The sequence below is a fragment of the Choloepus didactylus genome, chromosome 1, assembly GCF_015220235.1.
Source record: "Choloepus didactylus isolate mChoDid1 chromosome 1, mChoDid1.pri, whole genome shotgun sequence".
Taxonomy (NCBI): domain Eukaryota; kingdom Metazoa; phylum Chordata; class Mammalia; order Pilosa; family Megalonychidae; genus Choloepus; species Choloepus didactylus.
This window is the reverse complement of record NC_051307.1, coordinates 222,499,886-222,526,777: the sequence shown is the minus strand read 5'-3', so window position 1 is coordinate 222,526,777 and position 26,892 is coordinate 222,499,886. Positions and strand designations below refer to the sequence as shown.

At 40.0% G+C, this 26,892-nt stretch overlaps 1 protein-coding gene across 2 annotated transcripts in view; it reads right to left on the bottom strand.

Moving 5' to 3' along the window:
- The window catches only part of TAFA1 (TAFA chemokine like family member 1), a 584,365-nt gene that overhangs the window by 124,454 nt on the left and 433,019 nt on the right, over positions 1–26,892 (bottom strand). For both annotated transcript variants that reach the window (XM_037829156.1, XM_037829157.1), the window contains one exon: positions 5,595–5,735. In XM_037829156.1, the coding sequence (XP_037685084.1) occupies positions 5,595–5,735 (141 nt within the window). The remainder of the gene's footprint in view (positions 1–5,594; positions 5,736–26,892) is intronic.

Below are 26,892 nucleotides of genomic sequence, written 5' to 3'. Positions count from 1 at the left end.
ATTCTTATTATTTTTGTGTGTGTGGTAATGACAATGTTCAAAAATTAATTTTGGTGATGAACACACAACTATATAATGGTACTGTGAACAACTGAATGTACGCTTTGTATGACTGCATGGTATGTGAATATATCTCAATAAAAATGAATTAAAAAATTTGCTGGCAATCAGAATCACTGAAGTGGTCATACTTTATATAGAGTGGGAAAGAAAGGCCTATGAACTCATTATGGGGATTTTTCTTAATAAGAGTGATGGTGAAAATCCACAAGGACCACCCCTACTAACTGTAGTTAAAATGACTTTTTAACATATTTTTCCAAGACAGATTTTTCTCCAGGATGCAAATTACATGACAATAAAAATATAGCACAAACTGCATGAACATTTCCCCACAAGACATTTTATCCTCCCATGCCTTAAACAGTGAAGCTTCAATTGTTCTACAGAATTGAAAACATTATTTGTGAAAACACTTCTATCTGCTCTATGACAATGAATTTAGAAAGGGCAATCAATCATCTTAATGGCAAAGAAGCCTCTGGAGGGAAGGGAGTGGGGAGGTATTGCCCAGAACATTGTATTTGCATGGTTGCCCTTCTTCACCTTCTTACCCAGAATTTTGGCATCTTGCAAGAAAGCGTTCAGAATATGATGTGTCTCTGTGTAAGATACTTGTTTGCCTATGCTTGATGAATGGGGGGTCCGGTGGCCAGATAGCTCAGCTGACCTTCTGGTTCTGTCACTGACTAGCTGCATGATTTTAAGCAAGTCAAGGTATTTCTCTGTGCCTCAGTTTTCTGATGGATTGAATGGAAATAATCAGAGGACACACCTCATAGGGTGGGGTAAGGATTAACTGAATGTACATCAAGTACTTGGAAAAGTGCCTGGAATGTGGTAAGCCTTGACAAAAATATTAGGCATTGTTATTATTATTTTTTTGTTATTTATGTGCATTCCATTATTTTTAAAACTTTAAGATTGATATTATTTTTAGGTCATTATATATCAATTAGGACCATATGACATAACTTCATAAACCACCCAGGAAATTTACTTTTGTTTGTTTTACATCATCTGCTTGGAAAAATTCTTCCCTTAAATAAATAATTTTGTTTTGTGTTATCATCCTCTTGCTTATGAATCTTGATTTGATTTTAACTTTGAGTCCCTGAGAAGTAATTGGATATTACTGGAAGGCTGTACATTATATTATTAGTTAGTCTCAACCAAAGATATTGAGTAAGGTGTTCTTCCTACACTGTTTTTTGGTAATAGAATAATGAAAGACTAAAACACAACAGGGTGTGAAAGAGTATAACAACTTATATTAACTTCAGAACAGTGCTAGGCACAAGTCCAAGGGTATAATGCTTTTTTAAACACTTATAAATGACTATACCATATTTAAATTGTTGAGTGTATATTCTGGTGTTTTTCAGTTATCAGGCAATAGAGTATCATTTTTAAATGAAAGTCCACCACTTAAAAATTTCTCCAACTATCATGTATTATACTTTTAAAGAAGTTGCTAACATTTTACTCCAAAATTTCCGTCCCATTTTTAATGATCTGGTCTCAGCTTTTGAGCCTGAAAAAAATCCAATATATGCTTCTTTTGAAATCATAGCTGTTTCTCTGTTTTTGAAAATACTGTAGAAGGCAACTGACCTGCAATTTCAGAGGGAAGCAAATAATAGCAATGTGAACACTTACCATGGGAAATGCAATATATAAGACGGAATATGTTTATCACAAACGTGGTATATGGATTGTCAATTGCTGTCATGGAGGGAAGCTGGTTTTTATTCATTCTGAGAAAAATGAGAAAGGCGAATGCAAGAAACCCCATAAATGCCCTAAAGTGGAGTAGTTAGTTAAATAAATGGTAGTGTATCTACTCCTGAAATCTTATGTAGCCATTAACAATAATGTTTTGACTTGGGAAATGTTCAAAATGTATTATATGTAGTGAAACCATCCATCAATAAAGCAGTATTTACCATTTTTTTTCTTTGATAAAATATCTATTACATTCACATTAGTGATGGAATAAGACCAGAAGGATATATATTAATATGTTACCTTACAAAGAAACGATAATCTCTGGTTGACAATATTATGGGTGACTTTAATGTATGGATGTAATTCTGTAGCTTTCAAAATTCCTATAATGAGCTTCGATTACTGAAAATGACTTACTAGCATTAGAGAAATCCAGGATTATTAGTTGGAAGCAGTTCCAAGAAAAGATGGTGACTAAGATGCTGCTGCATTGAATTAATATGAAACAAAACTTCATAAAACTTTGCGTCTCTCTAAGCATTATCCAGTTTTTAGTAATACAGGAAATACAAACTATCCTTTAGTGAGCACTTGATGGGTCATACATTATACAAAGCATATTTTATGGTTTTCTTAATCCTTACCACAATTTGATGAAGTAGAAAAAATTATTATTCCCATTTTGCAATTGGAAAGACTGAGGTTCAGAAAGCAAATATGACTTGCCTAAGGACATTCTATTAGTAGCTGGTATAGCTTAGATTCTACTCAGGTCTGACAGATTTCACAGTCCATGATCTTAATAACTAAACTGAAATTATTAACTTATACACTATATTTCATTTGCAATATAGAGATCTAGGCCACAAAAACAATTTTGAGGACAGCAATGTGTAGACTTGCTTATACAGGCCAATGGATTCAAGGACTTTGGAAGAGTGGAAAGCAGTGGGAAATACAATCAGCTTGAGACTAAAGCATACTCTATACTTTGTTGACTTTTGCTTAAAAAATAGAGATTATAGGCCGCCTGTCTGTACCCACTATTGTAAAGGTTTAGATTTTCCAAAGTCAAACAAATTTGTTCTGAGAGAGATGTTGCCATTAGATGGCTTAACTTCAACAATTTGGGACCAGATGCATTTTCCCCTACGCCAACTTAGACAATGCATTGCTCTCTACGTCTTGCATCCAAAACCTGAAGGCAATTCTATTTCTAGATCATTAGAGATAAAAATGAACTGGAAACAAAGTGGACATTTATAGTTAACGATCTCAATGCTTTCTTTGGCAGAAAAACATGAGAAACCATCATGGTTTTATAATGCTTATTGCCTTCTAGAGCCAAGAGTTTGCTCATGTAAGAAGGGCAAAAAGGGTTTATTAGTGTAGCTGCCTGCCTTTCCTGTATTGGGCATGTCACACTGTGTTGACTGTGATGTAGAACAAGCAATTAATCATAATACAGGGTTTCTCAACTTGGCATCACTGACATATTGGGCTGGATAATTCTGTATTGTGGAGTAGGGGCTGTCCTGTGCGTTGTAGGATGTTTAGCAGCAACCCTGGCCTCTACCCACTTGATGCCTCTAGCAGCTCCCTCTACTCCAAGTTATGACAATCCAAATGTCTCCAGATATTGTCAAATGAACCTTGAAGGAAATTACCCCAGTTGAGAACCAATGATTATAGTGTATTTCCAGACTTGATTTGTTTTAAAAAACCTCTTTTTTTCATCTCAATCCTTTTATTTAATTTGTTTGTATTGGAAAATTTTAAAAATATATATAAATAGAAAGAAGATTATAATAAAACATCAAGTATATATAGCCTAACTTTAACTAATATCAACACCTGGGCAATCTTGTTTCATATATATACATAACCACTTTACCCTCCCTTCTACCACCACTCATATACTAGAGTATTGTAAACACAAATCAGGCAAACATTAACACATGATTCAAGCTGGGTCACTCATATTCTGTCTGCTGGGAAAATCCACTTAATATATAGGAATTGAGTAAAGTATTTTTGGGCTCGGAAGCTATCCACTGCACTGAGTGAAATAAGAGTTGGCATCATGGAAATAAAAGCTTCATATGAGCCCCAAAGTTATTGGGGAGCAGAAACTAGCATCCTTGAAGAGGGGGCCAGTCCACACAGAGAACAACCAGGAAACCAGAGATTAGTGATAGCGTGGCCCATGAACAAAGAAAAGGAGATGTTAGCTGCCTGAAGAGTTTAGGGATCCCATGAGGTTTGGCTGAATTTTCTACAATTGGGTTCCCTTGGATTTCCCTATTTCCTTAAAATAATTTTCCCTTCACTTGGCCTAAAGTGGGTTTCTCTTTTTAACCACCTAATGATTCGTGATGAAAATACGTAAGAAAAGCCAACCTAGAAGCTGTCCTCTGTTATCTGTGTCTAGAGAGAAAACAATTGACCACAAGAAAAGGGATTCTAATTCCTGTTGTGTGACACAGAACAAGTGACTCATTTTTCGGAGTCTTGAATTTCTTACTAAAGAGTCTGAGGATAAACTCACACCCATCTCTAAAAGTGTAAAAGATAAAAGACGGGGAGAGAGATTTGCAGTTCCTTTGAAACTTGAAGTCACTGTTTGACAGCAGCATTGTTTTAGAGTCATCCATGCGCTTTGTTCAAGAGTCAGTCAAGCTACTACTTATTACCATATGACCCCTGGGAAATTACTTAACCATTGAAAGCTTCAATTTTTTCAGGTTTTAGACGGGCAGCGGCTGAAGTGTGTCTACCTATGGTAACCAGACTCCACGAGGCACACCCCCCATGATCCCTGCCTCCTTGCCTCTAAGATCATGTAGTCCCCTCCCACACTGAATACGGCTAACCCACATAACCAACACGTTATTGTGGAATTGAAGAAGTGTAACTTCTGAGGCTAGATCTTAAAAGACACTGTAGCTTCTGTATTCTTCTTTTGGATCACTCGCTTTGTGGGGAGCCAGGTATCATGTTGTGAGGACAACAATTTCCTATGGAGAGGTCCATATGGCAAGGAACTGAGGCCACTTGCCAACAGCCAAGTGAAGGAGCCATCTTTAAACAATACTTTAGCATCATTCAAGCCTTCAGAACTTGATTGCAATCATAAGGAGACCCTGACCCCAAACCATCCAGCTAAGCTAGACCCCTGACCCACAGAAATGGCAAGATGTTAGCTGTTTTAAGCTTCTAAGTTCTGAGGTAATTCGTCACACAATAGATCACCAGTACTCTGATTTAGATGATTTGGGGGAGGATTAAATTAAATAACACAAGAGAAGTTTTTACTATGGTGCTTGGTATATAGTGAACACTCAGGGAAATTCTTTGTTCATGGATATATCTCAAGCACTTAGACCAGTGCCTGACATAGATAGAGTCAGTGTTCATTAAATGTTTGTTGAATGACTGTCAGGTAGGTTGAATGAATGTTAGGTATTGTTAGCTTTACTGTCTACTATTATTATCAATATCATCATTATATATAGCACCAACATAAAATAGCTTCCCAAAGGAGCTGGCTCCTCAAATTTCTTGAACCTAAAAAATTCCCTTACCTTAATCTTTAGAAAATGCAAAATCTTGCTATTTGAAAACCCTAAAGTCAGAGAAAGAAGAATGTAAACTCTTGCCAAGGACTGGCATTTTGTATAACTTCCAGCACTTTGGAGGTCCCGTTGTTCCTTATCCTGAGCCATATTTAGATGAAACAAGAAAATACATCATGCAGAGGGAACACCTAGATATACACTTAGAGAAAAGCAAAACCAGCTACTTACCATCGACACAGGAAGGTCGGTTTCTTGTTGTTCCAGCCACCTTTCCAGGTAGACAGGAGCACTTTACTGTTTGCGATCGCTCCTCGATGCGATTCTTATTACAACATCTGTGCGCTGCTATCACTTCACATGTTCCTCCTTCTGGCAAGAGAGACAGAACAGGGACTCTGATAAGAAACAACTTGTGGCCATTCAAAGCATCCAAGCAGGCCTGTGGGAGTGTGTAGAGGGTTGGGGATGGGATAGAAATTATAGAATTAGTTTCCATGGAAGAAAATTACTAAGGGGTTCTCTCTCACTACACATAATCTTGGAAAACACAGGCAATAAAGTGCTGCATTTCAAATGCAACAAAGAGCTCCAACGAACAGCCCTCAAGAGGCGACAATTCCGGGCTCTATGTACCGAAAGGCAGTGAAGCAGTGAATGCCTGGAGTTAGCACACAGAATAAAGAAGCTGCCTGATTTAAATGCATTGTATTTTGGGAGCTCTCTCCAATCTTTGCATTTAAGATTCTCTGAGCTCCCACTAATGATAAGCAACTGATGCTTGAAGCTCCGGTAATACAGAATCTGCAGTGGCAGGAAAACTGCCTAGAAATCAGCTCTCCTTCTCACTGCCTGCCTACTCTCACGGGGGGTGGCTGAATAGAGCAATTTAGTCCAGAAGTTATTTCCCGGAGCTGTTTACCCCAAATCCAGATCTCATCCACAAATGAAAGAAAGAATTGTAGAAGAAAATGGATATGGTCTTTAAACAGCATCTCACATTACAGACCTGGGTAGATGCCTTCACTTAATCGTACAGCTCATCCACGCATCCATCAACATTTACTGGCAGCCTAGGGTGGGACATGCTCCACTAGAGTCTTAACAGGTGAGCAGCTGGGTCTGTTTAAAGGTGCTAACAGTGAGCATTCAGGTGGGTCTTTCAGGCTGTGGGATAAGTCAGTTTCCCAGGGACACCAAAGACGGTCCATGTGACCAGAAAACAGGATTTAACTTTCCTATCAAGTTCTGCAATCAGGGAGAATGTTTTTCATTCGACAGAAATGGGCCTGTAACATTTAGGATTCTTGGCATATGGCAGAAATTCAGCAAGCATTTCTTAAGCAACCACTATATACAAATTACTCTGTTATAAATTGTGAGAGATATGTGTACATCTCCCATACAGTAGGCACTTAATAAACACTGGAAAGAAGGAAGACAGAAAAGGAAGGTGGGAGGGAAGGAAAGAGGGATGAAGGGGGGAAGACATAAGACCCAGCCCCACCCTGTCCCCGAGATCAGTGTGACGCAGTGATTCTCAACTGAGGGTGGCTTTGCTAACACTAACCCTGTCCCCATCCTCTGATATTTGGCAAAGTCTGGAAACATTTTTGATTGTCATAACTGGTGGGGAAAGGTGGGTGGGTGTGCTACTGGAATCTCGTGGGTAAAGGCCAAGGATGCTGCTAAACATCCTACAATACATAGGACAGCTCCCACAAAAATGGATTATCTGGCCCAAAACATCAATAGTGCTGATATTGAGAACCCCTGGTTTAAGATGCAAGAAACCCTCATGAGACTCTGGCTCAAAGTGGGCTAGTTCTGCCTGTCTCAACGGGAGGGAAGTTTGGGCTTTAAAATCAGCCTTTTTTAGTTTTATTCACAGTTCTGCCGTTTATTATATGAGTGCCTCAGTTTCTGCATTTGTAACGTAGGAATCTGTAAAAAAGGCACCTGTGTCATTGGTTTGTGTGAGTATAAACCAAGATTACACATGCAGAGGGGTTCACACAAAGCCTGGAACATAGTAGAGTCAATATGTGCCACCTATGATGATAATATGCAGCCACACCGACGTTTTATTTCTTTGGTGATGCCTCGCTCCTTTCTGCCTCAGAAAGTTTGCAAATACTGTTTCTCCTGGGATACTCTCTCCTACTTCCCACTGCCCCCGTAACACCCTACTCCCAGTTAACTCCTCCTCAGAGCTGATAGCAAAGGTCCATTCCTCAGAGAAGTTCCCCTCACATTCTATTGTTTATTCTCCTTCTCCCTACACATTTTTTTATTACACAATTGTAATTAGTTCTTCCTGCCTGTGACTCCAGCCAAACTCTTGAGGTCAGGTCTTGTTTCCTCATAACTCTATTCTCAACACCTGGTGTAGGTTTTCCAGAACAATTGCTTCCATGACTGAATAAATAAGTGAATTAACAAAAATAAATATTACCATGTAAGTAGCAGGTTCTATGCACATATGTGAACATACGTTCCTTGTCGTTCTACGGACACACATTCCTTTTTGAATTAGGAAGGCTTCTTAAGTTATGAGGTGAATGAAGAGAAGAGTTTCAACAGGACATGGTGAAGAGAAAGCAGTTCAACAACCTAAGAAGTCATGGCAAGTTTTTAAAAGTAAACTTTTCATTTTAGAACAATTTGAAATTTACAGGAAAAAAAATCAAAGTCAGTACTCAGAGTTCCCATATAACCATATCGTTTCCCCTATTATTAATACTTCACGACTATGGCACATTTATCACAATTAATGAACCAATATTGATACATTATTAACTGAAGGTCCAACTTTATTTGGATTTCCTCAGCTTTTACTTCATGTCCTTTTTCTGTTCTAGGATCTCATCTGAGACATCGCATTACATTTAGTCCTCATGTCTCCTTAGGCTCCTCTTGACTGTGACAGCTTCTCAGATTTTCCTTGTTTCTGATGACCCAGATAGTTGAGGAGGACTGGTCAGGTATTTTGTAGAATGTCCCTCACTGGGATTTGTCTGAATGCTTTTCTCATGATTAATTTGTGGTTATTTGTTGTAATGGGTTGAATTTGCTCCCCCAGAAGACACATTTAAGACCTAACCCCTGGTCCTCTGAATGTGACTTTAAATGGAAATAGGGTCTTTGAAGATGGTAAAATACAGCCAAATCTGAGTAGTGTAAACCCTAGTCCACTATGGGTGTCCGTATAAGAAGGGGAGAATTGAACACAGAGACGGGAGAATGCCGTGTGACGCCAGAAGGACAGAGGCACGGAACACCACGAAGGTACTCTTTTCTCCCCTTTTCCACACTGTACTCGTTGGACAAAAGTCACTCTGCATGGCCCACACGTAAGGAATAGGCAATTACGCCTGCATTGTTGAGGTTGCTATATATATAGAACAATAGATATTCTTCTGCATGGGAGGTTTGCCTATTCTCCCCCACCTATTTAATTTTTCAATCATTTAATTATACGACGATAGATTCATAGGTGTATATTTTGTACTTGGGGTTATAATCCCATACTGCTGTTGAATTTTGTTACTCTAATTGTTCCAGTGTTGGCCACTGGGAGCTCTTTCAGTTGGCCCCTGTGTCCCTGTGACCTACCCCATCATTGTGGGGCTTTTTCTGCTTTTGAGCACTTCCATATTTTCTGGCATGACAAGGTGCTCTGGGCTCATCTTCCACATTTCCTGCCCCAGGCCTAAAATGAGTCATTTCTCCAAGAAGTCTGTCAGTATTTAAAAAACAACAACAACAACAAAAAACACTCTTGAATAGATAAGCTGCACTTTCCCACACATATGAGCTAGGATTGAATTTGAGAGGGCTTCTGTTCTAGTCTGCTAATGCTGCCAGAATGCAAAACACCAGAGACGGATTGCCTTCTATAAAAGGGGGTTTATTTGGTTATACAGTTACATTCTTAAGGCCATTAAGTGTCCAAGGTAACACATCAGCAATTGGGTACCTTCACTGGAGGATGGCCAATGGCATCTGGAAAACCTCTGTTAGCTGGGAAGGCACGTGGCTGGCATCTGCTCCAGAGTTCTGGTTTCAAAATGGCTTTCTCCCAGAACATTCCTCTCTAGGCTGCAGTTCCTCAAAAATGTCACTCTTTGTTGCACTTGGGGTATTTGTCCTCTCTCGGCTTCTCGGAGCAAGGGTCTGCTTTCAATGGCTGTCTTCAAACTGTCTCTCATCTGCACTCCTGTGCTTTCTTCAAAGTATCCCTCTTGGCTGTAGCTCCTCTTCAAAATGTCACTCTCAGCTGCACTGAGTTCCTTCTGTTTGTCAGCTCATTTATACGGCTCCAGTGATTTAATTTAGACCCACCCTGAATGGGTGGGGTAACACCTCCATGGAAATTATTCAATCAGAGTCATCACCCACAGTTGGGTGGGGTGCATTTCCATGCAAACAACCTATTCCAAACGTTCCAACTTAATCCCCACTAATAGGTCTGCCCCACAAGATTGCATCAAAAAATATGGCTTTTTCTGGGGGGCATAATACATTCAAACCAGCACATTTTACCTCCTGGACCCCAGAAAAACATATTCTTTCCAAATACAAAATACATTCATACATAACAATATCACAGGAACTTAAATCATTTCAATAAGAATAGTTAAGTATAAGATCCCATAAAAATCAATTACAAGCATGATCGGTCCTAAGGTATAATTCCCCTCTAGCTGTGAACCTGTGAAACTTAGAACAAGTTATGTGCTTCCAATATACAAGGGAGAGACATTCATAGGATAAACATTCCCATTGCCATAAGGAGAAACTGAAAGGAAAACAGGGTTCACAAGACCAAAACATTTCCTAAAACCTGCAGGGCAAACTCCATTAGATTTCAAAGTCCGAGAGTCATTTACAGAATGACGTTGCATCCTTGGGGCTTGAGAGAGCGGGAATCTAACCCTTCCTAAGGGCCTCTGTGGCAGCCCTTTCCTCTCCAAACACTTGGGTGAGTGCTCCAATAAATCCACAAGTTGGGGACACCACCTTCTCAGTCCCAGCCTCCTCAAACATTGGGGCAGCACCCAGATTCCCTTCCATCTCCAGGGCACACGCTCAATCCCTTCAGAACAGTGGGGTGGCAGCCAGGCTCTCCCCAATTCCCTGGGAATGTGCTCCACCCTCTTTGGGACCTGAGGTGGCAAAACTCTTCCAGAGCATTGAGGTGGAATGCCCATGCTCAACCTTTGGGGCAAACTTACCCTTTCCATGTGTGTGGGCCACTCCACTCTTCCAGTCCAAGGCCTCTTACTCCAGACTTCAACCTCCATGGCTCTGTCTTTGAAGAAATTTTTCCTTCAATTTGTTCCTTGTCTGTCTCCTCCAGTCCAGACCAGCAACGGCTCTGTCTAGAAAGATCTCACAAAAATTCTGTCAGTTTTGCATGAAGCACACAGGATTCAAAGCCATCAGACAATAGGACTTTCCACAAATCCTTTCTGCTTAACTCCTTTTCCAATCTTGGCTTGTACTGAAATGGTGGCTGGGTTCCATGTTTGGTTACATCCTCACGTTGGACTGTAGCTTCTGGGATTCCACCCCCTGGAAGCCTGTAATTTTCCAAGCTATCAGCTTCTGGTTTCTTTGAGCCCAAGAGTTCAGTTCTAAGTTTATCTCTCTCTGCTTGCATTTTACTATAAGCTGCAAGGAGAAGCCAGGGTACATCCTCCACACATAGTCTGGAGATCTTCTCAGCTAAGTCTTCCAGGTTGTCACTTTCAAATTCTTCCTTCCATCTGACACCATGACTCAATTTTGCCAAATTCTCTGCCACTTTAAAACAAGGATCGCCTTTCTTCCAGTTCGCAACAACACATTGATCATTTCTGTGCAAGGCCTCATCAGAAGTATCTTTAGAGTCCATATTTCCACAAACAGTCTCTTCAAAGTACTTTAGGCCTTTTCTATCAAGCTCCTCACAATTCTTCCAGAATCTTCCCCTTATACATTTAAAAAGCCATTCTAACATGTTTGGTATTTGCAAACTCAGCAGCACCAGCACCCCACTCCTGGTACCAAAAATCTGTTCTAGTTTGCTAATGCTGCTGGGAGGCAAAACACCAGAAATGGATTGGCATTTACAAAAGGGGGTTTATCTGGTTACAAAGTCACAGTCTTAAGGCCATAAAGTGTCCAAGGTAAGTCATCAACAATCGGGTGCCTTCACTGGAGGATGGCCAGTGGCATCCGGAAACCTCTGTTAGCTGGGAAGGCATGTGGTTGGCGACTGCTTCAGAATTCTGGTTGCAAAATGGCTTTCTCCTGGGATGTTCCTTTCTAGGCTTCAGCTTCTATCCAAAATGTCACTCTCAGTTGCTCTTGGGTCATTTTTCCTCTCTTAGCTTTTCCAGAACAAAAGTCTGCTTTCAAAGGCTGTCTCCAAAATGTCTCTGTAAGCTTCAGCTCCTCTCTAAGCTTATGTGCATCCCTCAAAGTGTCCCTCTTGGCTGTAGCTCCTCTTCAAAATGTCACTCTCAGCTGCACTGAGTTCCCTCTGTTTGTCAGCTCATTTATATGGCTCCAGTGATTTAATTTAGACCTACCCTGAATGGCTGGGGTAACACCTCCATGGAAATTATCCAATCAGAGTCATCACCCACAGTTGGGTGGGGTGCATTTCCATGCAAACAACCTAATCCAAACATTCCAACTTAATCCCCACTAATATGTCTGCCCCACAAGATTGCATCAAAGAATATGGCTTTTTCTGGGTGGCATAATACATTCAAACCAGCAGAGCTTCCCTCTGAGAGAGCGGCCTCAGTGTGACTTTATAGGCAATGAGTCACCAAGGGGATCTGCATCTGAGGACCACCATGAGTAGGTTTTGCTCTAGGGAGACCACCGTGGCTGCTGTGTGCAGGAGGGGTTGATGAAGTGGAAAGAGGCCAAACAGAAACAACAGTAGGATGTTGCAAAATTCTGAGCAGGACTGAAGGAGGCTTGAACTGGGACCCTGGGAAGAGTCTCACTATCACCACATGCCCACCCCTGGGATTAGAGTGAATAGAACAATGGGGTTAATCACATGTTATACTCCATAACCCAGACACCTGCAATCAAGCTGCTTTAGTTTATAATCATCAGCTACAAGTGTCCTCAGTCAAGTCAGTAATAGCGGGTTCTATACTTCATGAAAATAGCACTAATTTTAAAGTCACCACTTGGCTTTAATGCGAGATGGGGGCAAAATTTGTGATTGAAAATAGCACAAGGCATACGAGGGCTCCCAAGATGTATTCTGAATCTCATCCGATTTATAAGTCAGTAGATACAATGACAGACACACCAGATCTTTGGCGTTATTACACTGAGTTAAGTAATATGGATGAGAAGGTGGCCACCGGAGGCCGAAAGCCAGTTCCTCATAACACCAGTGCACATGAACGATGCCGTGTTATTCTCATAGCTCACTGCTAATTTATTGAGTTCTTACTTGGGTGCTGGGGACTATACTTGGCACTTTACCTACATTAATTAGAAACCTCTCAACAACTTTTCAAGGCATTGTCTGCCTTTTACAGATGAAAAGCCAAGGCTTTGAGAAATTTAGTAACTTGCCCAGAATCACGTAAGTGTGACCCAGGTCTGTTGCTCTCCAAAATTCTTGCTTTTTGCATCTTGTCACAAGTAGTCTATTCTTTGCTGATGAAAAACTTCCAGAAGGAAGTCTGACACTTTGCTTAGGATGGTTATCAAGGTTAAGTATCTAACCCTCTGTCTCTGGCCTTATTTGCCACCCCTGCCCCCTCTTCCTTCTGCTGCAGGGACACTGGCCTCCTTACTGCCTGAATGTGGCAGGTGTGGTCCACCAAGGGCGTTTCCACAACCCAGAACACTCTTCCAGCTGGTCTCTGGCTCACTTCCTCACCTTCTCCACATCTGTGCTGAAATGTCACTTTATCAGAGGCACACTTGAGCACCCTATTTAAAACCATTATCCCCTTACCTGGCATTCATGATATCCCTTGCTCTAGTACCCTCTTCCCCTCTGCTTCCAGGTATATAATTTTCTTATTTGTTACATTTATTGTCTATGTGTCCCTCACTGGAATGTAATCTCTTCAAGGACAGGGATTCCTATCTATTCTGTTAATTGAACAATGTCTGCTATATTATGATTAGTGTTTAAAGGAGCTTTTAATATATATTTCATTTAAGCCTCAAACTAGCTCAAAGACAGAGATAAGACTGGTGTAATTGTCCCTGTTTTTTAGATAAGGATGTAGACTTAGAGCAATCAAATGGCAGAGCCATATACCAATGCTGATAATAAACAGTATTATGGCACTTAACCATTTCTGGAATATTTACTATGTACCTGATAGCATGATACATACATTATAAAACTTCAACTCATTTTATGCTCACAAAAGTCCAAAGAGGATATGACTACCCCCATTTTACAGATGAGGCAACTGAGATCAACAGCAAATTAGGAACTTGCCCACATTTTCCAAGAAAGTACAGGCAGCATCCGGACCAGAACCCAGATCCTCTGACCCCATGGGCAAAGCTCTTTCCCCAGTCTCACCCTTGCACACAAGCTGGCTTCTTTCTGTAAAGGGGAGGAAGCCTCCATGACTGAGAATTGACAAATGCTTCATTTTCATTAAACCCTTGTATATAACGTCAACGACCGCAGGCCACATCTCCCTTGGTCTCATGGATGATGGATTTGCATGCTGGAAGCCAGGGAGGTATTGCTCTGAATAACAGGCTCACCTGCTCTTGACAAGTTGAACTATGGCTTCAATTACACCTACTGCTCAAGTACACAGAGACAGAGCAGAAAACCAGATCTCGGTGGATGTGATGGAAGCCCACAGGACCCCAACATGTAGAAGGTCTGATTAGCCCTGTCATATCCAAGTCTCCTGTTCCCAAGGTTTATATTTCTGACTGACCTCAGCTGCAGTCAATCAGAGCAATTTAATCATTCAGTCTCACCCTATCTACAGGGCCCTGGTCCACAGGCTTGTGTTGGCAAAATAAAAATATTCAAATCTTTGACAGGAAAAGACACATTTGCACATGCGGTCCTTTGCGCAGAGGTTTTCAAAGAATGCTTTGTGAAGCTCTAGGGATTATTCAAGGGGGTTCAGAATTACCTCACTGGAGGAAAGGGGAAAGCAACTCTAGTTATTCTGTTTTAAACATTCAGTATTGTAATCTATTCTTCAAATAGAATAGATCTGCTTTCTAAACTAATATTCAATAAGTATCGGATGTGTGAATGATTCAATAAAATGAAAACTGAATAAATAAATTTCCCATAGACTTCTGCACTATCAAACAACAGTAAATTCACTGCTTCCTGAGAAACTTGGATGTCTTTGGTATAGTAGTATGTAGTAAGCTTGTAAAATCAATCCCCTCTCACAATTTCTATGTGTTATTGACTTGTTGGCTATATCAGGAACTCACATTTACGTGGGCCCACCAAAGATACAGTGAGAAGCTGGTCAAATTCTGTGAAGGAAATAAAATCCTGGACTTCTATTATACTCATAGGGATGGAATTTCTTATGACCCCTTGGAACTGACTGTAAAGTCTTATTTACCAATTGTCCTCATCAGCTCGCTCCTTGAAAAAGGAGACTGGAAATCAAAATGTTTCCTTGATTTGCCCCCGATAAAACGGGAAGAGAAGATTTATCATAACCTATCCTGGGAACTAAAAAATTGGCCCTTTTAATCTTTTTATTTAAGAATTACCTAGTATTGCTCTTACAAATCTAATTTCCAAGGTTATTTCAAAATCATAATGATAAATTTTGTCATGTAAATGCCTCTCAGACTTTCCTTTGGTGCCAATGCCAATCCATTCCTAAACTTTATCTCAATCCAAGTCAAAATGATTTCCAGATGGTATATGAACCTCTCAAAGCAAAGTCATTTAGGTGCTCAGAAAATCAAGCTTCTCTTTTTGCTTTTGGATAATCTGCAAAATGGTCACTTTTCTGGATTTCACCCAGCATCTGTAGATCCAACAAATAAGACTGGTGAAACAACTATTGGCTAATAGCAGATGTTGCATAAAGAACAAGCAGGTATGAAGGTTGCCCATACTATTCATTTTCCCAATTATTGTTCTTATTATCACTTCATTTAGCCTGTAGAAAACATACCTAAGATAAATTAGCTACTAGAAACTAGCCTCGTGTCCTTAATCTAGCCATACAAGGGGCTCCATTAAGCCTTCAGATTAGGAGGAAAACGCAATAATTATCTGGCTAACTCAGACCAATCTGAAAAAATGAGATAAGGTTCATATCAAATTCCCAATTCTTCCCCATTACGAATCTTCAAAATGGTGGTCTTGCTTCTCACCCCCTTTGCCCATGTCAGCCCAGTGGCGATGGGAACTTCCCCTGCAGGGCAGCTCCATGTGGCAGCTCTCCAGTTACCTTCTGCTCTTAGCCTTGGGTTTGTCAGAGCTCTGAAAACACTGTCAAAGCCTATTTTTAAAAGGAGGAGAAGTAGTCTCAAATATCCAAAAATGGAAAAAAGACAGCATTTCAAGATAATTCCTGGCATCAGCAACTCTCTCTGAACTGGAGAAGTGAAAAAAAACAAAACAAAACATCAAGCCCCAAATGGTCTCAGAAGTGATCCCTCCTTCCCAGCTCAATGCATCACTGTCTTGCCCTGGACAAGTGAGGAAACATAGAAGATGAATTGCTGAGGATAACATTACTTTCAAAAGAGAGCCCCCACTGATGACACTTATATGTGATGACAGAAGGAAAGATGAGGCTATGAATGACTGGCAGATGGCTAAAAGCTTGAAGGTTGGCATCCCACATACCAGGATTTCCCCCAAGAATGGACACCTAATAGACACGGTTCATCTCAACTAACTATCACTCTGGGCTACAAACTGGGTCAATTGAGAATGGGCACTTGTGGAAAATCGCCAATGTCCAGGCCTTTTCGTCTGCCAGGGAATTAGACTTTTTGTAGTTTATTTTGGTGTATGTAGCTTCATGTCCAAATCCAAGCCTGGCCAAGCAATTCAAAACTGTCATAAGACCAGGTTTTCTGGGAAAAAAGAAAAGGTGCTAGGGGAGAGTGTACATTGGAATAGAATACAATTGACTTTAAGAATAAAAAGAAAAGAAATACAAGTCTAAACATTCTGCTTTTTTCCCCTGAACTCATCATTCAGGTTTTCTTTCAGTAGCCTTCCTGAACCATATTGCAAGTTAGATTCTCCTACTATATGATCCTGCAACCTCACCTAATTCTCCCACAATAACTCTCAGAATGCATTACTTTGATATCATTTTTAACGTCTTGCTATCTGTCTAGAGTGTAAGGGCAGCAAATTATTGCTCCTCCACTCTGTCCTCAGTACCAGGCACGGAATCTGGCACATGTCTGGTCTGTAAATATATGTTGAATGAACTCCTCCTCCCCCAAAACTAGTTTTGAATCCTTCTTACATGCTTGCTGAGCAAGCTGAACTTCTCTTGTGCAGCAAGTATGCTAATTGTAGTTATTGGTCATTGCCCACTAATCCTATTAGGGGATACCCTATGATGGCAAGGGCCACAACTTGTTTACTTCTTTGCCCCTAGTGCCTGGCATAGTAATAGGCACTCACACATTTGCTAAATGACTGAATGTTTAAACGAATGAATAAAGGAAGGAAGGAAGAAAGGGGAGAAACAGAGAGAGAAGGAAGGAAGGGAGTGAGGGGAGAGAAAGAAAATAAATATATAAAGAGAAAGAAAAAGGAAGAGGAAGATGAGGAAGGGAAGGAAGGAAGGGCCAAGGAAGGAGACAAATAAAAGAAAGACTGAATATAAACTAGTTCTCTTTGGGGAATTTATCTTGAATATCCATTATGTGGTGAGAACTCAGAGGATGAATCTGAATGATAAATACAGCTTCTGCAAAGATGAGACCTTCTAACGCAACTTCCAGAAAAATTAACTTGGAACTTTGGGTTTGGGGTGGAGCCAAAACATACAAAAGAAAGCTTTTTATTCTAAGCAAAATGATTTCAAATGAAGTAGCAATTAAGAGTAACCATGAGGAAACTGCATTCCTCATTAATAGTCAAGCCAGGATATAACTGCTTATTATTGAGGGCAATTTTTGTAAGAAATGAATGAAATGTGATTAAGGCATGTTAAGATTGACACGATTGTTTGCATTGCTGCCTCTTTTCACTTTACTGGAAATGGTTCCTTCTTTAAAAAGTTTCAATATGTAAGAAAATTGACAGAATTTTGAGATTCATTTGTATAGGACTTCTTGATTAGGCCTTATAAATAGCTGTCTTGGAATCTGATGTCAGAAATGCATATTTAAGGCTGTGTTGAAAATGCTTTATTGACCCAATGGACCGGAAGCAGGCTCCAAGTGTCGTTGTCTGTAAATCATTGACAAGAGAGACACTAATGGATTTTTAAGTATATTTTGGAGGAGGAGGGCTAAATGGCTGCCTGATTTCTTTATGGTCGAGATTAAAAACATTACCATCCCTCTCCCTTCCAGGGCTTTGGGGCACATAAGGGACAGACAAGGATCAAAGGGACACATTCTGGCCAGGACAGCCACATTGGAGGCAGAATAGCAAAATGGATAATATCATAGTTTCCAGAGCCAGACTGCCAAATCCTGGATCTGCTGCTTCCGATTATTTTCTGCTCTGTCCCTCAGTTCTTCATCTGCAAATGTAGATAGGAATAGCATCAACTATCAACTTCATAGGATTCTTTTGAGTGATTATAATAATACCTTGTTCAGAGAAGCTACTAAAAGACATTCTAATATTACTAATACTGGTGGAATCAACGTCTTTGACCAGATCAGAACTATTAGTGGGGAAAAGTATGACCCCTCATTTTTTCTCCTCTTGTCACCAACCATTGAGCATTCTGTGCACCCATCTCCTACCCTCACACCAGGCCAATGATTAGAGAGCTACATTTAGACCTCACTATCTTCACTATTCTCTGAAATAAGAATGCTGAAGGTAAGGTAAAACCACAATAAACACAACACCTACTACTGGATTTCTCTTTTATTTTTTTCTAAGAAGAAATGGTTTATACATTGGATATATTGAAGCTCTATTGCAGAAATCATTTTTAACACTTTTCTAACTATGTGGAAACACATTTTATCTAAAGATGCACCAATGAGGTTATAAGGAAAGCATCCTTGATTTCTTTACTGTTCTGTAAATATCATATAGAGCTTTTATTCTTTTCCAGGCAGAGAAGCCTCAGATAACAGCAGAGAGGGTAACCCATGTAACAACTTGGCCTTGGACTGCCTCTGTGCTATTCTCAGATCTGCCTGAGAATTTTTGTTTAACATCAGGCCAAGAACTATTCATCTCCATCCCTGTGCTCTCTGCTACAAAATATACCTGTCTGATCTGGGTTTGCCTTCAATATACTGCGAATTAATGCAATCTTAGAGATGACTTATTGCTCAGTAGGGGAAGCCTACTCAAATGTTGGGTGGATGTTGAACAAATTGAAGGGGAGGCTTGAACCTCAAAGTGGGGCTTTCTCTCTGGATGCCAGTCTAAGAGTCTGGAAACTGAATGCCAGATCTTGTCTTTTAGCTTGCCTGGGCTATGACCTAAAATAAATAAACCATATTCTACTAGTGTGATTAGGGTTAGAATTGAAATGCAACAAGGCTTAGAAAAATATCTATGTCCACTGTTCTACTCTAGGGTGCAACTTTCTCAATCTAAATTGCCCTTGGGTCTCCCCCAACCTAAGGTCACTGGTCCAGCTGGACAACAGTTTATCAAGCTGTCCTCCTCCATCGCTGCCCTTCAAAGCTGGGAATGATATGGAAATGACTTGTAGGAAAAAGACAGGCAACTCTATTTTACATTAGCAAGTTCTCTGGCTATATTAATTTTCCTAAAATTATATGAAACAATGTCATGAAAGATTAATATATTAATACTTAAATGATATTTCCAATAATCAACATCATTGGGATTACTAGCTGGGTGACTTGGGGCAAGTTGTAACCTCTTTAGGCCCTGGTCTCTCCCAAGTAAAATGGGGATAATGGTACCTAAGTGTGGTGGACTGAATCGCATCCCCCTGAAAAGACATCTTAGTATCAGTCTGTATTCCTGTGGGTAAGAACCTATTGTAAATAGTATGCTTGAATATGTGAAAGTCAATCAGAGAGAAGATTTGTGAATAGGATCTTTGAAGGTCCTGTGTAGGTGTGGTGAACTGAATCAGAGTGTGCCTTAATCCCTGCTATGGGAGCCCTTACTAAGAAAACCCTGAAGCCACAGAAGCTGGAAAGGAGAGGACCTCACCATTTGACAGAAGGCAGAGATGCAAGCCAAGGAGCCCCAAGCATTGCTACAAACCAGTACTGGAAAGCTACAGACTTGGGGAAGAAGGCAGAGTCTTCCCAACACCTGGGTTTGGGACGTCTAACCTCTAAAACTGTGAGACCATAAATGCTTATTGTTTAAGCCAATCCACTGTGTGGTATTTGTCATAGTGGCTGGGAAACTAACAGAATTATTTTAAGGGATGTAGTGAGCATTAGAAATTGTATACACAGTATTATATTTTAAGTAATGTAGCTATGTACATAGTAGGAATATTGTAAATAAGAGTTGTCATTATTATTACTAACATGAAAAATGAAACCTAATTTCAAAGACAACATTGAAGGTGGTTATATCTGACACAAGTTTTGATGAAAGGATAGAATTCTGTAAGGCTGGAAAATGAGACATCTACCTTTCAGGCCCCAGGCTCTCCTGTCAAAGGACCTAACAGTCTGAAATGTTCATGCAAGGGTGTTGGTCTAATGTGTGCTTTATATGGACTGCTTGCCTTAGCTATTCTTATCTCTTCATTTTTGTTTCTATGTTTCTTCATGGCATTTACTCAAAAGGCATACAGGAAGGAACACGCTCTGTGAGGGAAGCCCAACACTAATGATGAAAGATTTAATTCTCTTAAAATGTGATTCTTCTATTATCCTTCACTGATAAGTGTAATAGATGTTAAAGGGAACATGAGTGTTGATGATACACAAATCCTTTACAAAAATATAGAAGAATAAGCAACAAATAAAGCCAGCAATGTGATGACTCTGAATCCATCAACTCTAAACCATTAACTATTTTATCACACACACACACACACACACACACACACACCCAGCTAAAGAAAAAACATGCCCATGGGACAACATTCCTCAGTTGGCTTAGGATCAAGGATGTGAAGATTAAGAGAAAATTTAAGACAAGGAAGAAGTGGCTATAAAATACTGTCCCCTGGAAGAGGCTTTCTCACTTTAGGGTCAGAGGCCCACTCTTAAATTGCAATTCTTTCGTTTTGCATTTAGAGGAAAACCACGCAGAAACCCATAGCCACTAGCTTTTTTTTAAAAAAAAAATTTTTTAATAGTTTTATTGAGTTATATTCACATACTCCAAATCCATCCAGAGTGTACAATCAATTATACCATCATATAGTTGTACATTCCTCACTACAATCTTTCTGAACATTTTCTGTACTCCAAAAAAAAAAAAAAAAAAAGGGAAAAAGAACACCTAAAACATTCCATCCCCCATCCCAACCTATTTTTCATTTAATTTTTGTCCCCATTTTTCTACTCATCTGTTCACATACTGGATAAAGGGAGTGTGAGCCACAAGGTTTTCACAATCACACAGTCAAACCATGTAAGCGACATAGTTATACAACCGTCTTCAAGAATCAAGGCTACTGGGTTGCAGTTTGAGAACTTCAGGTATTTCCCTCTAGCCATTACAACACACTAAAAACTAAAAAGGGATATCTATATAGCATATAAAAATACCCTCCAGAGTGACCTCTCAACTCCATTTGAAATCTCTCAACCACTAAAACTTTATTTTGTTTCATTTCTCTTCCCTGTTTTGGTCAAGATTTTCTCAAACCCATGATGCTGGGTCCAGGCATAGCCACTAGCTTTTGCCTCCATCTACTGACCAATTATTAGCAACTTGCTAAGTGAATTATTAAGTGTTAGGGAAATAGGTTACAAATGTACTAAAATCAGTATTTTGCTAGTGTCTATTGAGTTCTGTAAGAGTATCATGAGGAAGTGTTCACTACAGCATTGATGGCTGGCATTTTTTAAATCCCAGAGGAGTCACCTTGCAGAATTGGTTAAGGGCATAGCGTTTGAGTGTAGATTTTGAACCCTATTAACTGGGTTTAAATATTGTCTTCACTCTTTATTGGCTCCACTGACCTCAGGAAAAACATTTATGGTCTCTATTCTCATTCCCTGATCTGTAAAATGGGGAAAATAATAGTACCTTACCCATGAGGTTGTTGTGAGAATAAATGAGCAAACACAGACACAGAAGAATGCTTGAAGAATAAGAGCAACATGTTTGCTATTAGTCTGTTACTATTATTACTGTTAGCTGCGATTTGGACTGTGAAGTGACTGTCTCTGGCTCTCCAACTGCAGATTATGGTAGTTCCTGGCCCCCTTGTGGGAGGTGGGGCCATGTGACTATTTCTGGTCAGCTGGATGTAAACAGAAGTGGCATATCATTTCCATACTGAGATTTTAATTGCCTGCACAAGCCCCACAGGGCTCTTTTCACCCTGGTGTGGCAGCCAGTTTTAGATCAGGGTTCATCAAACTTTTTATATAAAGGACCAGACAGTAAATTCTTTTTTTTTTTTTTTGCTTTGTGTGCCATATGGTTTTTGTGGAATCTGCTCCATTCTGTTGTAGTGCAAAAGCAGCCATAGATAGCATATAACCAACAAATGTGTGTATGCCAATAAAGTTTTATTTATGGAAACTGAAATTTAAATTTCATATAACTTTTATGTATCACAAAATAGTCTTCTTTTGATTTTATGCAGACTTTTAAAAATTTTTAAAAAGAAAACCAAAAAAAGCATTCCCAGCAATGAGGTGAGCCAGATTTGGCCTATGAGCCGTAGTCTGCTGACCTCTAGTTTAAGTGGAGGCTGCTCCAGCAGCCCTAGTCTCTGAGTAACTCTTACAGAGCCCTGCTGTTGAACCACAATGGGCAGGTTGTATGATCAAGAAATAAACCTTTGCTGTTTTAAGTCAGTTAGATTTTGTGGGATGTTTGTTGCTAGAGTTTCACATAGCCTAATCTGACTAATATAAGATGAGAGTAAATGAGGTACATTATTACCTTAAGAATGTTTCAGTAAGTTCTGTAAATATGTTTAATGATTACTATTGGGTGGAAACACCTCCAAGGTTTTCACCAAGTAAAATACAGTCTTTCAAATCTATTCCTTCTGTGAAGAACTAGAATGAGATACTTCTGCTTAGCTTCTGGCTCTGCATACATACTTCATCCAAGCCAAGAGTCTGGCCCTAGCCATCTTGGTATTTTGTTGGTTTAATGAGAGGTAATAATAAAAGTAGGTATTTATTTATATTGTGACATTGGGCCTCACATCCAGGGCCAATGATACTAAAATACACATTTAGGGGGAAAGAAGGCAAATAGAAACTCTGATTTGTGTTACATATGGTATGACTCAGGTAGAAAATGTCTTAACTTCTCTTCTTGACACTGATGACAGTTTAATAGTATTTGACTCTACTGAGTTACATAGAGCAATCGACTGTTTTATCAAAATAAACAAGGTTTCATTTCCTCCCTGGCTGCATGGATGTGATCAGAAGTCTACAGCCGTCCAAATCCACTTCGTCTAGCCAGGCAGACGTTAAGCTATTCAGGGCCATCTGTGCTTGAAATGAACTCCACTTAATGGATCTTCTCCTAGCAGGTGAGCACTAATGGAGGCATGTTTGCATGAATGCATGAGCACCGGGGCATTCAGTGTGGACTTTGGGGGCTGAGAGAAGGGTGTCAGGCATACTAGAAGCCCTGCTCTCTGGGAATCGCATAAACACTAATTTCAAATTACAGAGCTGGTTTTGATTTCTGGGTTGGGTAACTATGGCAAAGCAGGCTGGATAAATTCTAAACATGCCAGGTATGTAAAATGAGATTTTGTATGGAGAAGTATAACAAGAACCATGTAGGTTTTGCTCTTAGCATTGTTACTACTATCATTATTTTTAGCTGGGCAGTTATTAATGCCATTAGTCATTTCTGCTTGTAGTCAACCCCTGTTCTTTATGCCTGCCTAGCACACATCCTTACTTCTACTAGTGACTGCTGCTTGGTTTTCCTTGGGGAACCAGAAAGCTTTCTTTCTCATTCCTAGTTCATAGAGTTTGGGAGGTGCTTCTTTTACCTCCTGCTCCAAAAGAGGGCATAAGACCCAGGACTGGCTGTTTGGATCATGCCCCACCCCATTGATCAAGTGATTACTACAAAGACGGGTACCTAGTCCAAGCTATACACAATGAGATCCAACTGTGAAATATTTATTGTTGAGAAAATATGTTTTTCTGGAAGGACTGCTGAATAAAGGATGTAAGTCTGGAGTTTGCTACTATCTTAGCATCATGACAGAAAAGCCTGCCAGTGAACGGAGTCAACACAGGGAAGCCGTGTGGAGAGACGGAGCATGTCCTGACACTACTGTTAGTGCTACTTGATGCAGTTGTGCCTGAAGCTGGGTGTAAACTTCAGCCAATATATGCCTTTTTTGCTGATTGCTTATGAATTAAATTTTCTGCCACTTTCAGTGAAAACAGTCATAGGGTGCAGCCTATACCAAAGGTACCAGGAAGATTCTCTACAATTATCTTTTTTTCTTTCTATAAATATTTTTATATGCAGGACCCTATGTGAGGTGCCAGAGTTGATCAGACATGACCCTGTCTCCAGTGCCACTTGCCACTCCTCCCTAATTAGGTCACTCAAACTCCTTCTCCCCCCATACTGGACTCTCAGAGCACAATGATCTTCTCCTTTTTAGCATGTTCACAACTGCAATTTTACATGTGTCTGTCAAATACTCTTTATTATTGTCTGCTCCCTACAGTAAGTAAAAAGCTCCATGAGGCAGGAACCATGTCTGTTTTCACTGATCATATATTATCCTGAGTACCAAGCAACAATGACTGACTGGAAATCACTCTGCCCAACTCAGTACTTACCCTCTCTTTTATCTATATAGCTAAAACAGTAATTTGGATCAGAGTGGCCATATGTTCACACAGTAAAAATATTTTTCTGTCCTCGTTACAGTTATGGAAGTTCTTATCAATGAGATATAAATGAAAGTCTGCTAAGGCTATCTAGATGACCTTGCTTTCCTGACATAATTAAAGCCCATTTGTATTTACCACCTTCTGCTTCTTCCTGCCTGAAATACAAGCTTGATGGCTGGAGCTAGGGCAGCTATTTTGTACTAACAAAAGAAAAGAAGTTCAAACAAAAGGGCCAAGAGAATCACAGAGACTTCATCTTTGACAGCGTTGGGCCACTGAGTCAATGTCATCAACGCTTTGCCTCTAGACTTTCCGTTGTATGAGAAAAAATTCTTCCAATTTATTTAGTCCACCATTCAATTGTGGTTTCTATTACTTGCAACCAAATACAATTCTGATACACTGGTACGTATTAAGATTTTGATAAATATTGTAAAACATATGAACAAATGAACAGAAGGAAAGGTCCTTGGCCTCAAAGATGTCAGAGAGTTATGACACAGAGAGAAAAAAATCAATATTTCGAAGTTGAAAGAGAGAATGTCATAACAGTGTAGGAACCATTATTGGGGGTTTCTGATGAACCAGAAGGGACTACCTTCATCATAAAGGATAAAGCAAGACTTGTTGGAGTAGAAATATTTGATTCAGGTCCTTGAAGGCCCTTGAAGGATGATTTGCTGACATGGTGGTAGGCGATGGGCATTTTAGGAAGAGGGAACAGGTTGAAAAAAATGCCCAGAGATGGGACTATGATGAAGAGACCCGAGAGTGGACCCCATGTTCATGCCCTGCATATAACCCTCACCCCCTTGAGTGAAGGTGGGACTTGTGACTTGCTTCTCAATAGAATATAGCAAAAGTGATGGGCTGTTACTCCCATTATTGGGTTATGCAGCAAAGATGATGTGCTGTTACTCCCATGATTATGTATCTAGATTTATATCTGTATCTATGGGTACATCTACCTCTATATATGTATTTCTCTATATCTTTATCTACATCAGCATGTATCTATATCTATAAAATCTTGATGGCGTGCACTAGAAAGGCTGTCTCTTCATTACTGGCTTTGAAGAAGTGAGCTGTTAGAGGGTCTACAGAAAGCTCTGCGTGGCATGAAACTCTAAGAGCTGAGAATGGCTTCTCGCTGGCAGCCACAGAAAAGACGTTGACCTTAGTCATACAACCACAAGGAGGTGAATTCTGCCAACAACCTGAGGAGTTTGGAAGTGGCTCTTTCCCCACTGTCCTCTCTGATGAGGCCACAGCCCTGGTCTTCCCCTGGAATGCAGCCTGATGAGACCCTGAGCAACGACTCATCTAAGCTGCGCCTAGACTCTGACCCCCGGAAACTGTGAGAATTAATAGTGCTCTGTTTCAAGCTACTGGGTTTGTGGTCATTTGTTACACAGAAATAGATCATTAATACAGGGCCTGAACTATATGAGTCTGTCATCTCGCTCCCACCTAGTGCATTTTTCCTCACATTCATAGTTACATATTAGTTAGGTAACATCCTTGTAAAAATGTTCACTATGTTTGATATTTGATTCTATACCAAGGATGTATCCCAAGAATAAACAGTACTTACAACATTTTTACAAATATGAAAGCATAAATTTTTCTCTGTAAGAATTTGTTCTGGGAAGGAAAGAGTTTAGCAACTTCTACTTTATTCAATCTAAATTTAACTCTTTGTTCCTTTTATAGTTGTGAGGATAGGATCAGTGAATATCACATCACTGGGGTTAAGGGCTGTCGATTCCTTTTCAGGGTTGAATAAGAAGCAGAAGACACAGAGCCCTATTGAACATCTTATTTGTATAGAAATAGTTACTTGGGGGTTCTCCATGATTTTGTGAGTACCCTGAGGGCCCCTGGCTGGCTTTGTATCTTACTGACTAGCAAGTCTGAGGAGTCACTTAAATTTCCTGAATCATAATTTACTTGTCTGTAAAAGGGGAATAATGAAGATTACCTGAGTTGAAGCCCACTGTTGTTGCTTACCTATTTTTCCTTCCCTCTTCATCTGATAACAGCACCTGTGCTTTCCTTTGGAGAACTACTACCCATGCCCCATTTTCAGTCCCCGGAGAGCAGCCAAACAAGGGCAGCAGGGGTGGGGTGGGATTGGGACCTACAACTGGCCAAACAGTATAGTCTTTCCCCGGACACAATTATTGGTTTGGGAATGGGCATGTGATCCAAGTGGGTTTGATCAGAACAAACCTGAGGGTTGCATGAAAATATGGGGGAAAAAAAGAAGCTTTCTTTCTGCTGAACATGAAGATGAGAGCTGGCATTTAGAGAGATCTGTGTGTGATTGAAGCTGACACTGAGGAAAGTGGAGAGA